Source organism: Phycodurus eques, chromosome 21, assembly GCF_024500275.1.
Source record: "Phycodurus eques isolate BA_2022a chromosome 21, UOR_Pequ_1.1, whole genome shotgun sequence".
In the NCBI taxonomy this organism is placed as follows: Eukaryota; Metazoa; Chordata; class Actinopteri; order Syngnathiformes; family Syngnathidae; genus Phycodurus; species Phycodurus eques.
The window spans coordinates 8,305,455-8,318,607 of record NC_084545.1 but is presented as its reverse complement, the minus strand read 5'-3'; the positions used below and the strand labels follow the sequence as shown (position 1 = coordinate 8,318,607).

Sequence of the window (13,153 nt, the reverse complement as noted above, 5' to 3'; positions counted from 1 at the left end):
AATGTACATATTAGTTGTTAGCATGATGCGTGGTATTCCCATCCAGAATGCGTTGGTAGACGTTTCATTAGATACACATATTTATATTGTTTCTTGCATGAAGATAACTAAAATTATGGTAGAAGATTTTTGGCTTGTCCATTTCAGAGTGTTTGTGTGTGACTAATGACCTTAAAGCTGTGGATTCCATGATTTTAATCTGAGAGTATTTTAAATTATTGTAAAGCACTTCCCTATTTGTAATTAACCATGTTTCTGATGACAGGTATGATGCTACTAACCAGTCAGGCAAACTTTCTCCTCAGTGGATCTACTCTACTGTCATTTCCAAAACCAAACCTTTTTTGTCCACTGTTTCATTAATACAATAATTTTTTAGTAATATTTTCACTGCATCAAGGGCTTGGATGTCACTATTTCCTTCCACCTGTGTCTATTAACTTTCTTGTCTTCTCTAGCAGCCTTTCTCTTTACACCTTTTCTAAAAATGAATAATGAATGGCGTGATATTAACTGTTTTGAAATATTTATACATTTGTGTATGTTTTTTTTTGTTGACATTTTTAAAGAAGGTCAAATCTTCAACTATTTGTATCTTTTATTTTGCATGCGCTGTGCCTGCTGATTTGGACACATCGCCACCATAGGTGAGTCTCCCTTTATTTTCTTTTGTGGTTATGACAGTCAAATATTGTCATTGGACCATCTCCTCTTAACATTTCCACCCATTGGAGATTATATAAAGGTAAAAATAAGCCTTCAATTCAATAGTAGAACAGCATTGTTTGAAATTATACAGCTTGGTAGACATGGAGACAAAAACTTTCAAGGATAACTTTTCTACATTACTAATATTGCTCAATATCTTGTCGGCAAAGTTGCTGTCACGTGTGGGGGGTTCATTATGGTGTAGTGCAGGAATTGAAGACAAGAGTTCAGGGGAATCTCAAAAAGTATTTATTGCAGAAAACAAAGGCACAGGGGTCAAAGAAATGTAATGCAAAGTACAAAACAACTGGTACACAAAGTAACAATCATGGTGAAAGGACTCACCTCCATACACAGGCAATGCGGCAATCAACAGGGGTCATAACTGACTGAATGAAAAATGGAACTAAATACAAACACTAACAAGGCAATGAAGCACGCCTGTACAAGATACGAGTAGCTACAGAGAGCTGATTGGATGACACACGGGGGAGCAGGGCTGACGAGAACAGGTGGAGATAGTGACATAACAAGGAGACAGGAAGGACACAGGAAAACAAACCAAAGTTATCTCTCAACATCATTAACTAAACTGATCTGAACCAATCTTATGGTACCCTAAAAGAAAAACAACACAGATCATGACAGATATTTTGCTAAATTATTGCTTTCTGGTTGCACATGTAAGTTGCTGCAGTATGTACTAAATAAGGATTTCATAAAGGAGGAATATGCCAAATTTATTTTGTCGTTAAGTGTGTTTTCAGACATTTGTGGGGGGAGGTGTTTCTATGAAAAGCACTTAACCTGTTGTCATTATGGGTGGGTCTGTCACCAAGAGTGTTATTTAAGCCTCATAAGATATATAGAGAATAATTCCAATTTTAAAGGGGGTGACATTAAGAAGTAGTAATTATATATATATATATATATATATATATATATATATATATTTAAAAAAAAGACATCTCATTAATCTGTCTATCTGTGCTAGTGACATACAGTGACAGGCAGAACAACTACATGCTCTTGGTACTCATACTGAGTACCGGTAAGTCATTTTGTAAGTAAATTGAGACGAGATCATCATTATGTTAGTATTTATAAAAAAAAAATTATAAATTTTTGTTCAGTGGTTTACTGTCAAATATTTTCAAAGTAAAATGGGTGCCTTGGCTAAATGGTTGCGAAAATGTTATACAGTATTTTTTGTCAAATTCAAAGCACCTCTGTCCACGGTGCTGAAACGTGAACTGAATCATCACTTGGTTGGTACAGTTTGCCATTACTCATTTTAAAGCACATCTTGTAATCCTTTGCTGCATTTTTGTCCAAATACGTTACGACCTCTGAAATACAGTGCATTGAAAAAGTCTCACTCAATAAAACTAATTTTGTAGATCTCCATTAAACAAGTCGCGTCTAAACAAAATCCATAATGTTAGAAAGGCTAGAAACTTATTTTTGTCATTGAAATATACACAGTATAATTCATACTATACACAATACCAATACATTCAGGTTTTTGTAAGTATGAAAAGATCAACAGAGACTCTTCCATAAATGTGATAAAGGCATACTTGACTTTGATTGAGACAACCACAGAGAGACCATTAAAACAGACACTATCTGAAGCAGAAAATGCGCCAGCCAACAAAGCGGAAGATAAAGAGATTAATGGAAGCAGAGTGATAAAGATGCAAGTCAAATCCATGTGAACTACTGTCAAAGTGTAAAAGAAGGCAAATGATGCCGGTCATTTGTATGGTTTGTGAACAGATTTGCTCTTTATGCCTCAGCTACTAAACTTGTACACCGCAAACGGATTTGTCATTTTGCAGTTTGTCTCTTTAACACGATTTTCTGACTGACTGAGAAACACAGCTTGTCATGAAATCGTTTATTTTCTTGTGTATGGGGGTTTGCAAAATGAACCGTTCTCTAGATTAAGTGTTGTAGAAGGGCAAATTAATTATTTTTCATTTTATTTTAATAGACATATAATCATTATGTTGCTGTTGGAACAGAAAAAAACTGCTTTATTTATCCTCTGCACTGACGGTACACTTTCATTACATACAAGATGGTCAAAAAAAGATTTCTACCAACACCACTTTATCATTGCCTCATTTATCAAGAAGCTAAACTTCCTTCAAGAAAGTTAGTATATTGAATCTGAAAAACACATGAAAGATTTTAAAATGCAAAATTGTAAAATTTTAGCATTTTTGTTATGTCATGATTTTCATATCAAAACACTGTTGTTGATTAGCATAAACATTGCTGAAACTTGCCAATTGTTGTAAAAAAAGAAGAAATTACTAAATATTAATGTGGCAGTGGCCATAATTTGCTTTGGCTTTGTTGTATTTGCACAAACATCCCCAGACCTTCTCTATTTAATGTCTTAATTATACAAAACAAACAAATTCCAATAGGAAGTGGTTTCCAGAGCAAGTTCCAGTGAATAAAGCTATACATGTACTGTATGTCACCGAATCCACCAAAACATGAAAGAATTTTTATTTCTGTGGTTTGCAGCCAGGAGGTGTGCTGGATGGATTCATTTTGCACAAACTGCTGCAGTGGCTCTCCATCATTTAAAATAGACCCATTAGTTGTAGTAGTAGTAATAATACTAATATAGTATTCATCAATTATCTATTTGACAATCTGTGCCATAAAGATCCGAGGGTTACATTGGCATTCGTTAAGAAGTTGTGAAACAGAAGTAACCCAAAATGTGGTAACCCTCAATTTCACCACAACCATGTCAACTGTTATTGTTAAGAACAATTAAAGAAATGTGGTGATTTCTTAGGCCCAACCAATGTGGATTTTCTTTTTTTTTTTTTTTTTAAGGCTGATGCGGATTGTGATTGGTGGCAGAAAGAAATTATGCTAACTCAATAATAGGCCGATTAATTAATAAAAACTTCCCCCCCAGATCAGATTCAAAGTCATAGCACTTTTTGGCACCTTTTTTATGTACTAACTGCTGCTTGTGTGGAGTTTGCATGTTCTCCCCGTGCCTGCGTGGGTTTTCTCCGGGCACTCCGGTTTCCTCCCACATCCCCAAAACATGCATGAATTGGAGACTCTAAATTGCCCGTAGTTGTGAATGTGAGTGCGAATGGTTGTTTGTTTGTATGTGCCCTGCGATTGGCTGGCAACCAGTTCAGGGTGTACCCCGCCTCCTGCCCGATGACAGCTGGGATAGGCTCCAGCACGCACGCGACCCTTGTGAGGAGAAACGACTGAGATAATGGATGGATAGATGGATGCTGCTTGTCTGCTGTACAATGTTATTGTAGTTTCTTTTTTGTTTCTTGATTTTTTTGCATTATATCAGCACTACATTGTGTTGTGTTCCTCTTCTTAAATTTTTTGATTGACTGAATCTATTTATCTATTACTGAATTGATGTGGGGTAATATTGTATAAGAATAAAATAGAATAGGCATTTATTCTGCGACTAATGGGGAAAGTCCAGTTTTACAGCAGCTATGTAATATGTACTTCATATACTGTATGTATGTACTGTGTACTGATATATGACCATTGAATTTATTAAAAAAAAAAAAAAAAAAAATCACTGGTGATTGTTGAATATATGACCAATGCAGCTTTGAAGTGATTCAGTTATCACGTCTTGGTTCAGAGCCCCCAGTCTTCTAGAATTTCCAGACAATACAATAACCATCGCCACCGAACAGGGCTGGAAAAGGCACACAGATGAGGAGTCGGTCACCATAGCAACAGGAGGCAGTTGCTTTGGCAACTAATGGGAAGAGGGTCCATTGTGGGAACAATAGATGTTTAGCGAAGAAAGGGGTGTTGTGACTGGGCTAGGAAGAAGATGAGATTGAGCCATAAATAGACATCACTAAAGACTGTCTACATCATCTATATCTGTGACACCCCTGCAGTGATAAGTGTTTTCCTTTGCTTCTTTATATCACTGCTTTTTAGAGGCATGTAATCGCAAAGACAGTATTGTTCCCAACATCGAATATATATTTTATGAATGACAGTTTAAAATTAATTCAGTACTTCAGAATCTTGTTGTGATGAAAATGTTTTATATAGAATTATCCATCCATCCATCCATTTTCTGAGCCGCTTCTCCTCACTAGGGTCGCGGGCATGCTTGAGCCTATCCCAGCTGTCATCGGGCAGGAGGTGGGGTACACCCTGAACTGGTTGCCAGCCAATCGCAGGGCACATAGAAACAAACAACCATTCGCACTCATAGTCATGCCTACGGGCAATTTAGAGTCTCAAATTAATGCATGTTTTTGGGATGTGGGAGGAAACCGGAGTGCCCGGAGAAAACCCACGCAGGCACGGGGAGAACATGCAAACTCCACAAAGGCGGGGCCAGGGATTGAACCCGGGTCCTCAGAACTGTGAGGCTGACGCTCTAACCAGTCGGCCACCGTGCCGCCTATATAGAATTATTATAATTTTTTTTTTTGTGTGTGTGTGTGTGATTCACTCAATATGAAGGGGTTCTGTGGCTCTGTTATAACACTATTTTATCCCCCTTGTCTGTATGCCCTCCTGGTGGCTTACATGGGCTATTAGGCGCAACATTTAGGTCGCACAGTGGGATTATATAAGAATTGCACTTTTGCCCTGGCAACCAGTCAGACAGGGGTGAGCCCATCATTTTGGTTGCCTCTGTTTGTCCTGTCCCCATAAACTTAAATGTCAGCTTTGCAAGCAAACAGAGAGCGAATAAATCGGCCAGGATACTTGACACACAGATGCAGTGACAGTACACCAGCTGTCCTTCTGCCTGCACCTCAGGACCTGTCTGGGCTCAGATGCCCATCTGTCTGTCTTGAATTTTTCTTTTATCTGATGGATTGATATACTTGTTTCTTCATATTATAAGATGTATTAGTTGGTTTTCGTATTGATGCAATATTTTTGCTACATTTTTTGTCATATTCTGTGGGATTTTCGGTTTTTAATGGATTTGGGGCCATTTCAGCTTTTCAAATGGTAATTTGTTAATTGGCTGTTGTTGCGTTTTTTTTTTGGTTTTGTTTTTTTTAACCGCCAATTGAAATATGGGGTGCAGAAAACAGAATCAGAGCGCTTTCTGGTAGCTATGCTCCTTTTAGGCAACATGAACAAGACATGTCTGTCGCAGCTGTCAATCATGGCTTCACACCCAAAATTTACACTCAACACATATAAGTCCAAAACAAAACAAAAAATATGACCTTGCAAATCGTAATTATATCAAAACCGGACAAAAATAATTATTCTAAGCCGGTCTTTTTATTAATGATTACTGGTTACTTGGTATTAAGTGATATGATTGTTCAGACCCATACAGTATATCTTCTTTTTTTATCTCTTTTTATCTCTCGCTCTCTGTCTCTCTCGCTCTCTCTCCATAGGCTCTCTACAGTATTTGTTTAGCTAATTGTATATGTGTAAAAGCGGTTGTACTACTAGTGGGGGTAATGGAGTGTGATTCTCCATAATATGACCAGAGTCATTGTGACAGATAACAAGGTCTCTTTACCAGAGGCTTCCTCTCCATCCCCTTCTTAACTGTTGCTGTCCTCTTGTAATGAGTAGACAGACTGCAGATGTTCACTATTATGTCTTGCACAAACTCACATCCCAATCCTGTGATGACAAATGAAAGGTTATATCATTCACCAGCCCATACTCATCTTTTAACTTGGAAAACAAGGCTGTATTTATTTCCCAAAATGGTATGTAAGAAAGAAAGATTACAAGGGAAGGTAAGGTGATCATAAATTAAACTAGCCCTTCAAAAAGCCTTCTGCTGCCCTTGCTCCTTACTCCTGAAGGAAGATTCAAGGGCACAGCTGTGTGTGTATGTGTGTGTCAGGCGGAGAAAGACGTGAAGGGAAAGTGAAAACTAAAAAGGGAGGGGGCTTACTCACTCCACCATGAGGGGTGGGATTTGGGAGTTGGAAGTAACCAGTTAGCATCCACAACTGGGTCACGTGACAAGCACAGTATGCAGTGTGTGAAGCAATGAGGGAGAGAGAGAGAGAAAGAGAGTGAAGTGCACACCGAGTACAGCATCAGTTTGTGTTTGAGATACAGAGGGACTTCCCACAGATAAAGAGCATACTTGTGTAACTGAGTAAAAGGACTTATAATGCAAAGAAAAAAAACGTTGGAAAGGGAAAAGTGAAGATAATTTTTTTAAGCTCCTGAGACCCAGTAGAAATTGCTAAGGAGAGAAACTAGAGGACTAGAGGAAAAGGGAGACAGCATGTCGTCTCTCTCAGATCAGAAGACTGGCTCTCCCTTCACAGAGTATAGTGAGCTCTGTAAGGGGGCGTCCCTGTCATCAACAGGATCGGCTCAGAGTTGGGATTGGCAGCGTCACTCAGACTTGGGCGTGGACACACCAAGAGCCTTGGGAGTAGGTTGTGGAACCCTAACACCTACTGGCCTTAGCGGCGAAGAAAAGCTGCGCTTCTTTGAGCAGACGGAAAGGGCCAATACGGACGTTGAAGTGAGGGCACCAGGCGGGGTTGGAACCATGCCTGGGACCACCTCCTTGGGTAATGCTTCATTGGGCAGTGCTGGAGAGAGCCCAGAGAGCCCCCAGTCCTTTTCCCCATTCCCATCCCCAGCTTCACCCGGCAATCTATCCTGTACACCTGCCCTGCAATGCGGTGTCAATAGTCGGGTCTCTTTACCACCAGTTCCTCAATCCCCAGCCGGTCACATGGAAATACTGACACCCACCACGTCCATGCCTCCACTCTCATTGGGAGTCGCCTCAATTGAGGCATCTACTCGAGGTGGATACTCTTCGTCCGAATCATGGAACAACTCCAATTTTGCTGAATCCAGCCCAAAGGTTGCCATGCCCCAGGTGCCTCCTAACTATTGTACCATAGGCATTAGCGGTGACGACGACTTACAGAAAACCAATGAGGATGTGGTTGGAGCCAGAGAGACCCTCGAAGAGCAACTGTTATCTGTGGGTTCTTCAGAGGAAAGTAGCGAGGAGGAAGACATTGAAGAAGGTGAGGAGGAATTAGAGCCTTGTTTCATGGGTAGAGCACAGCAGCAGAGGATGGCGATCCGGCGTGCAATGTCTGACTGTTCCCACCTGTCAGTGCCCACCAGCCTAGAGCTTTCTGATAGATATCCTGGTGGTGAACTGGCAGGATTGGACCAGCTCGTGTCACCAGTGAGTGGGTCACGACGGTCCCAGCATTACATGCAGCGCTCGTTGACCGTTGCAGAAGATCAGCACCCTGCTACACAACCTACACTCTCGGCAGCCGGGACCACACACATCGACCTGAGGCAAACCCCCGCTGAGCCTCGCCTGTGTCTCTCCCCATTCCTACCACAGAGAGACAACAATATGACCCTCCCTAGCTCCCTTGTAGAACCTTTGGAAGGGTTTAGGTTGGAAAAAGATCAAGGCAACATAGTTCTTCCAGTGCCCACCACCCCCAAAGGTGTCAGTGACATGAACTTCACTTCTGCCTTCTCAGTTGGCTCAAACAGTTTTGGTAAACTAGCTACAGATAAAGAGTTGGACTTTACTGAACCCAATACTAAGCTTATTTCTGATTCAAAAGTCAGCTTTGAATTGGGCAACAAACCAGCTGTGGAACCTGGTGTTGATCTTGTCGTAAGTTCCTTTAACAAGCTTGGCCTGAACTCTATTAACCCCTTCATCAAACTGGAAGGTAGGTGGAGGTCCAGTTTATTATTTCATATGTAAAATGCTTATGCACCCTTTAAATCTCATTTTAAAATATTTGAAATGTAAAATTAATTGTACCAATGCTTTTATTAGGTAGGACATTTTACATGGATATGAACGTCAGGTAAACACTTTGCAAATCATCTGACAGTCTATGTTTTGAATCTGTAGATTCTAGATTTGGATTCAGTGGTCTAGATTGAAGTTGTAGTAGAATAACAATTTATTTAGTTGTGTACGAGGAGACATAATTGCACTAAAAGGGGTGTGTCTAATGGTTTGCTATAAGGGAGTGAAAGACGAATTTAAAATATGAGTTCGACATTAACACAGCAGTCTTGAAAGATGTCTGCAAGTATCCGAAGTTTAGAGGGAATACCTTATGTGAATGGATGACATTGTTTCCGATATAATTTCATTTGAGTGGTGAAAGATTCCCCATCCCTCTCGGCTCTAGCATGTCGGCCTGATTACTTTTCCATTGCTGCAGAAAGTTCAAAAGTAGAAACAGAGTGTGTGTATATATAGTGAAGGGGTATTATCACAAGTACTATTTTTCTCAAACACCATTCTTCATGTTAGCCTCCATTGATTTTCTCTCTGTTCACACTGATATGATTTGTAGTATTATAGTATTATTTTTTTAATCCTACAACCCCAATTCCAATGAAGTTGGGATGTTGTGTTAAACATAAATAAAAACAGAATACAATGATTTGCAAATAATGTTCGACCTATATTTAATTGAATACACTACAAAGACAAGATATTTAATGTTCAAACTGATAAACTTTATTGTTTTTAGCAAATAATTATTAACTTAGAATTTTATGGCTGCAACATGTTCCAAAAAAGCTGGGACGGGGTCATGTTTACCACTGTGTTACATCACCTTTTCTTTTAACAACATTCAATAAACGTTTGGGAACTGAGGACACTAATTGTTGAAGCTTTGAGGTGGAATTCTTTCCCATTCTTGCTTGATGTACAGCTTCAGCTTCAACAGACTGGGGTCTCCGTTGTCGTATTTTATGCTTCATAATGTGCCATACATTTTCAATGGGAGACAGGTCTGGACTGCAGGCAGGCCAGTCTAGTATCTGCACTCCTTTACTACAAAGCCACACTGTTGTAATACATGCAGAATGTGGTAATTTGTGATTGAATGAGTTAGAAGTTAGCCAGTGGTAGGAGGAAAAGGATTGCGAGCATGTCAGTGAGATGAAGGCATATGCTGTTGAAATGTTTGGCGACATATACACGTTCATCCGTGCATTTTCTGAGCCGCTTCTCCTCACGAGGGTCGCGGGCGTGCTGGAGCCTATCCCAGCTATCATCTGGCAGGAGGCGGGGTACACCCTGAACTGGTTGCCAGCCAATCGCAAGGCACATACAAACAAACAACCATTCGCACTCACATTCACACCTACGGGCAATTTAGAGTCGTCAATTAACCTACCATGTTTTTGGGATGTGGGAGGAAACCGGAGAAAACCCACGCAGGCACGGGGAGAACATGCAAACTCCACACAGGCGGGGCCGGGGATTGAACCCCGGTCCATAGAACTGTGAGGAAGACGCTCTAAACTATCGTCCACCGTGCCGCCATATACACGTTCATTTTTACAATAAAGAGGTTATAGATCGACCACCAATTGTTTTAATTTTGTCGTCTAAGCGGACGCTGATGTTATTGTCTGTCTTTTCACTGTTACAGGAGGGCATTTGATGAATTTGATGAAGGCTGACATGATGATTTAAGGCTGTTTGTCAGCTAGCGTTAGCAGGTGACTTTTCAAATGGGCCCGCATTTATTATATTTGCATATTTTTCAAGAGTTGCGATTGTCTGCTTTAGTGTATGTTCTCTCCTGGTTTCAAAACATGGACAGGGTGTTTGGTTACTTGAACACTGTCAATTGCAGTGGGAATGAGTGTTAAATGATTGTCATTATGTGACAACCCTAAATCTGGATTTACACTTCAGGTTTAAACTTGCAGTTCTATTTCAGAGACACACACATTTGACACAACCAATACTCCAGTTCTTACATTTCCTGAACACATAAAACATCCAATGTGTATATGTCTAGAATGCAGGTAAACGACACCTACTACAACACTACAGTATGAATACCTGGCAGCAACAAAACAGAAGTACACATTGACATATATCTGATATTTTTCTCCACATTTTGAAGAGTTCTGACTCCGATCTGAGGATATCCGATTTCATGTTTCATTCTGTTTACGCTGCCACACTCTGAATTGTGTCACTTGAAGTAGAACCATGTATTGTAAATCAAGCGTATGTCAACTGGCATACGCTCCTCCCTATTGAATTAGAAGGGGTTAATTGGACAATGCACATTCTTTTGCCCATCTAATTCTGTCTTTGTTGTGGCCTGTGATCAATGCGAGGCGTGCACCCGATATCATGATGGTGAGCTCCTTATTGATCTCCACCTAGATCTTTGTGGGTTATTGATTGGTGTGCGTAGATTTTGTACATCCCTGGTCATGGAGTGTTTCCAAAAATACCTGCCAATGCTAATGACTGTTGAATGATGAATGTGTCAAATTCAATAGGTAAGAGCAACAGGGAATCTTGTTTACTCCCTGTCAAGCTCTGTCGCAAAAAAATGGGTCAAAGCACAAGTGTGAACTGTATTCTGCTCAACCCAGCATGAGGTCATCATGTCCTGAGGTCGGCCAATGCAGATGTTTCATTGAGTGAGTCAGCATAAAGAAAATATGTGATTTGTGTATGCCGTGCTGGAGCTGCTGAATATATTAAGGCATCGTCACTGTCCACATTGATAGAACTTTTTTTGTGCATGTATTTATTTATGTACAGTGTATTTCAGAGTTACAAATGGTTTAAATGTTTTAACTTTATTGCCCAAATGATTGCTTCAGCTAAGTTTCATCAGTTTGAAGTGATGCTCCAGTGTGTGCTAGATGACACAAACTGGATTATTGTAAGTAGTAAAGTATATAACATTACTAAACAGCATTTGTCAATGAGGTGCTTTGTCTTTTACTAATTAAAAAAAACAAAAAAAAAGAATTTTCTAAAAATGTACCAAAAATGACTGAATGCATGTAAGTCACTTGATTTTATTTTTTTATTTATTTATTTATTTGTGAACCTTTTAGCATTGCATATTGTACAATTTTGGTATGTGAATGATCTGGAGAAGTCGACCATAACTTAAGGGGAAATTATAATGAATATTTTTATTCTTTTCCTGTCAATATAGACAATGCTGCCAAGGGTGACAAAAAGGAGGAGAAGCTAGAGGAAAAGCCCAAGGTAGACCTTATGGATTCAGCTGAGCAGAAGAGTGTAAAGGTTGGATTTGCAATTAGTGAGACAGCAGCCAAGGTGGAGAAGGATGTAGGAACAGAAAAACTAAATCAAACAAATATCAATGTTTGGAAAGAGCCCGAAAATGTTCACCAGAAGGAGAAAAAGGCAGAAATGGTCACAGAGGGAGAAGAGCTTAATGCGAAAGAGAAACCCACTGTGAAAGTTACAGAGCAAAAAGACTCTGAAAAGGTCCCTAATGAGAAAGAGGCAGTGAAAGTTAAAGAGGAGTCCAAAAGAGTGAAAGAGAAACTAGCAGAGAAGGCTGAAGAAAAAACGAAAGAAAAAGAGCCAGAGAAAGTGGAATTAGTCCAGCAGAAAATAGAAAAAGTGGATGAAACAAACAAACCTGATGAACCTGCAGACAAATTGGTAAAGACAGAGACATTTGACAAGGCAGAAAAAGCAGAGAAGGTGGCCATGACAGAAAAAGTCGCGAAAAAAGCAGAGGATGTAAAAGAGATTGAGGCAAGTGTCGAAAACAAAATCACTGAAAAGACAGAGTTGAAGGACAGCAACGAGCAACACATCGAATTCAAAGTGGAAAAGACCCCCGAGCAGCTGCCGACACCTGTCAAGCTTGACGCCACTCTTGACAAGGCGGAAAAGAAGGCTGACATCGCAGCTGATGTGGAAGAAGCCACAAAACCTTCGGTTCATACACACAAAGCTGAGAAAGCGCAGAAAGTAGATGAACTGGAGAAACCTTTAGAGAAGCCAGCGGAGACAGCAAAGCAAATAAGTGGAAAGGAAGAGAAGCAGGAGAAAATACAGAGTGACAAAAAGCTGGTGGAGAAAAAGGATGACAAGAAGGAAAAGGCTGTGAAAGCAGATGGAGGAGAGACGGCCAGAAAAGCTAAACCTTCCACCAATGGGAGCAGCCCAGCACCAAGCAAAGACTTGGCGAGTGCAGACAAGAAGACTAAGGTAAGATTTACTGGAGGTGTAAGAATTATACAGAAGGTCCTTGGTTTTGTTCCTGTGATAGTCTCCATTGACACGCGTAGTCTCCATTGCTAACCTATGCTGACACAGTAGTAAAGCCATAATGAAAAAGTTACAAATTGCTTCAAAGTCACTTCTGGGCCATAATCTAATGAAAAACGGAACCAAAACAAATTCTTTTGTAGTTTGGCGTGGCTTGGAGTTTCAACTGTAACCAGTAATTACTCAAAGATCAACACAAAGTTTAGGTTAATCTTTCCCTTATTATGGTGAGATTTCAAATGTTAAGCGTGGTTCTATTTATTATACAATGCATCCCTTAACTAGGCATACACATTTACTGGCCACATACGAGAGGTATGCTGTTTTTAATGCAAAACCGAAGAAGAAGAAACGCTT

At 40.0% G+C, this 13,153-nt stretch overlaps 1 protein-coding gene across 7 annotated transcripts in view; it reads left to right on the top strand.

The window, feature by feature from the left end:
* LOC133396859 (microtubule-associated protein 4) overlaps positions 1–13,153 on the top strand; it is a 73,096-nt gene that overhangs the window by 41,663 nt on the left and 18,280 nt on the right. For all 7 annotated transcript variants that reach the window (XM_061667127.1, XM_061667129.1, XM_061667133.1 and 4 more), the window contains one exon: positions 11,703–12,736. In XM_061667127.1, coding sequence (XP_061523111.1) covers positions 11,703–12,736 — 1,034 coding nt within the window. The remainder of the gene's footprint in view (positions 1–11,702; positions 12,737–13,153) is intronic.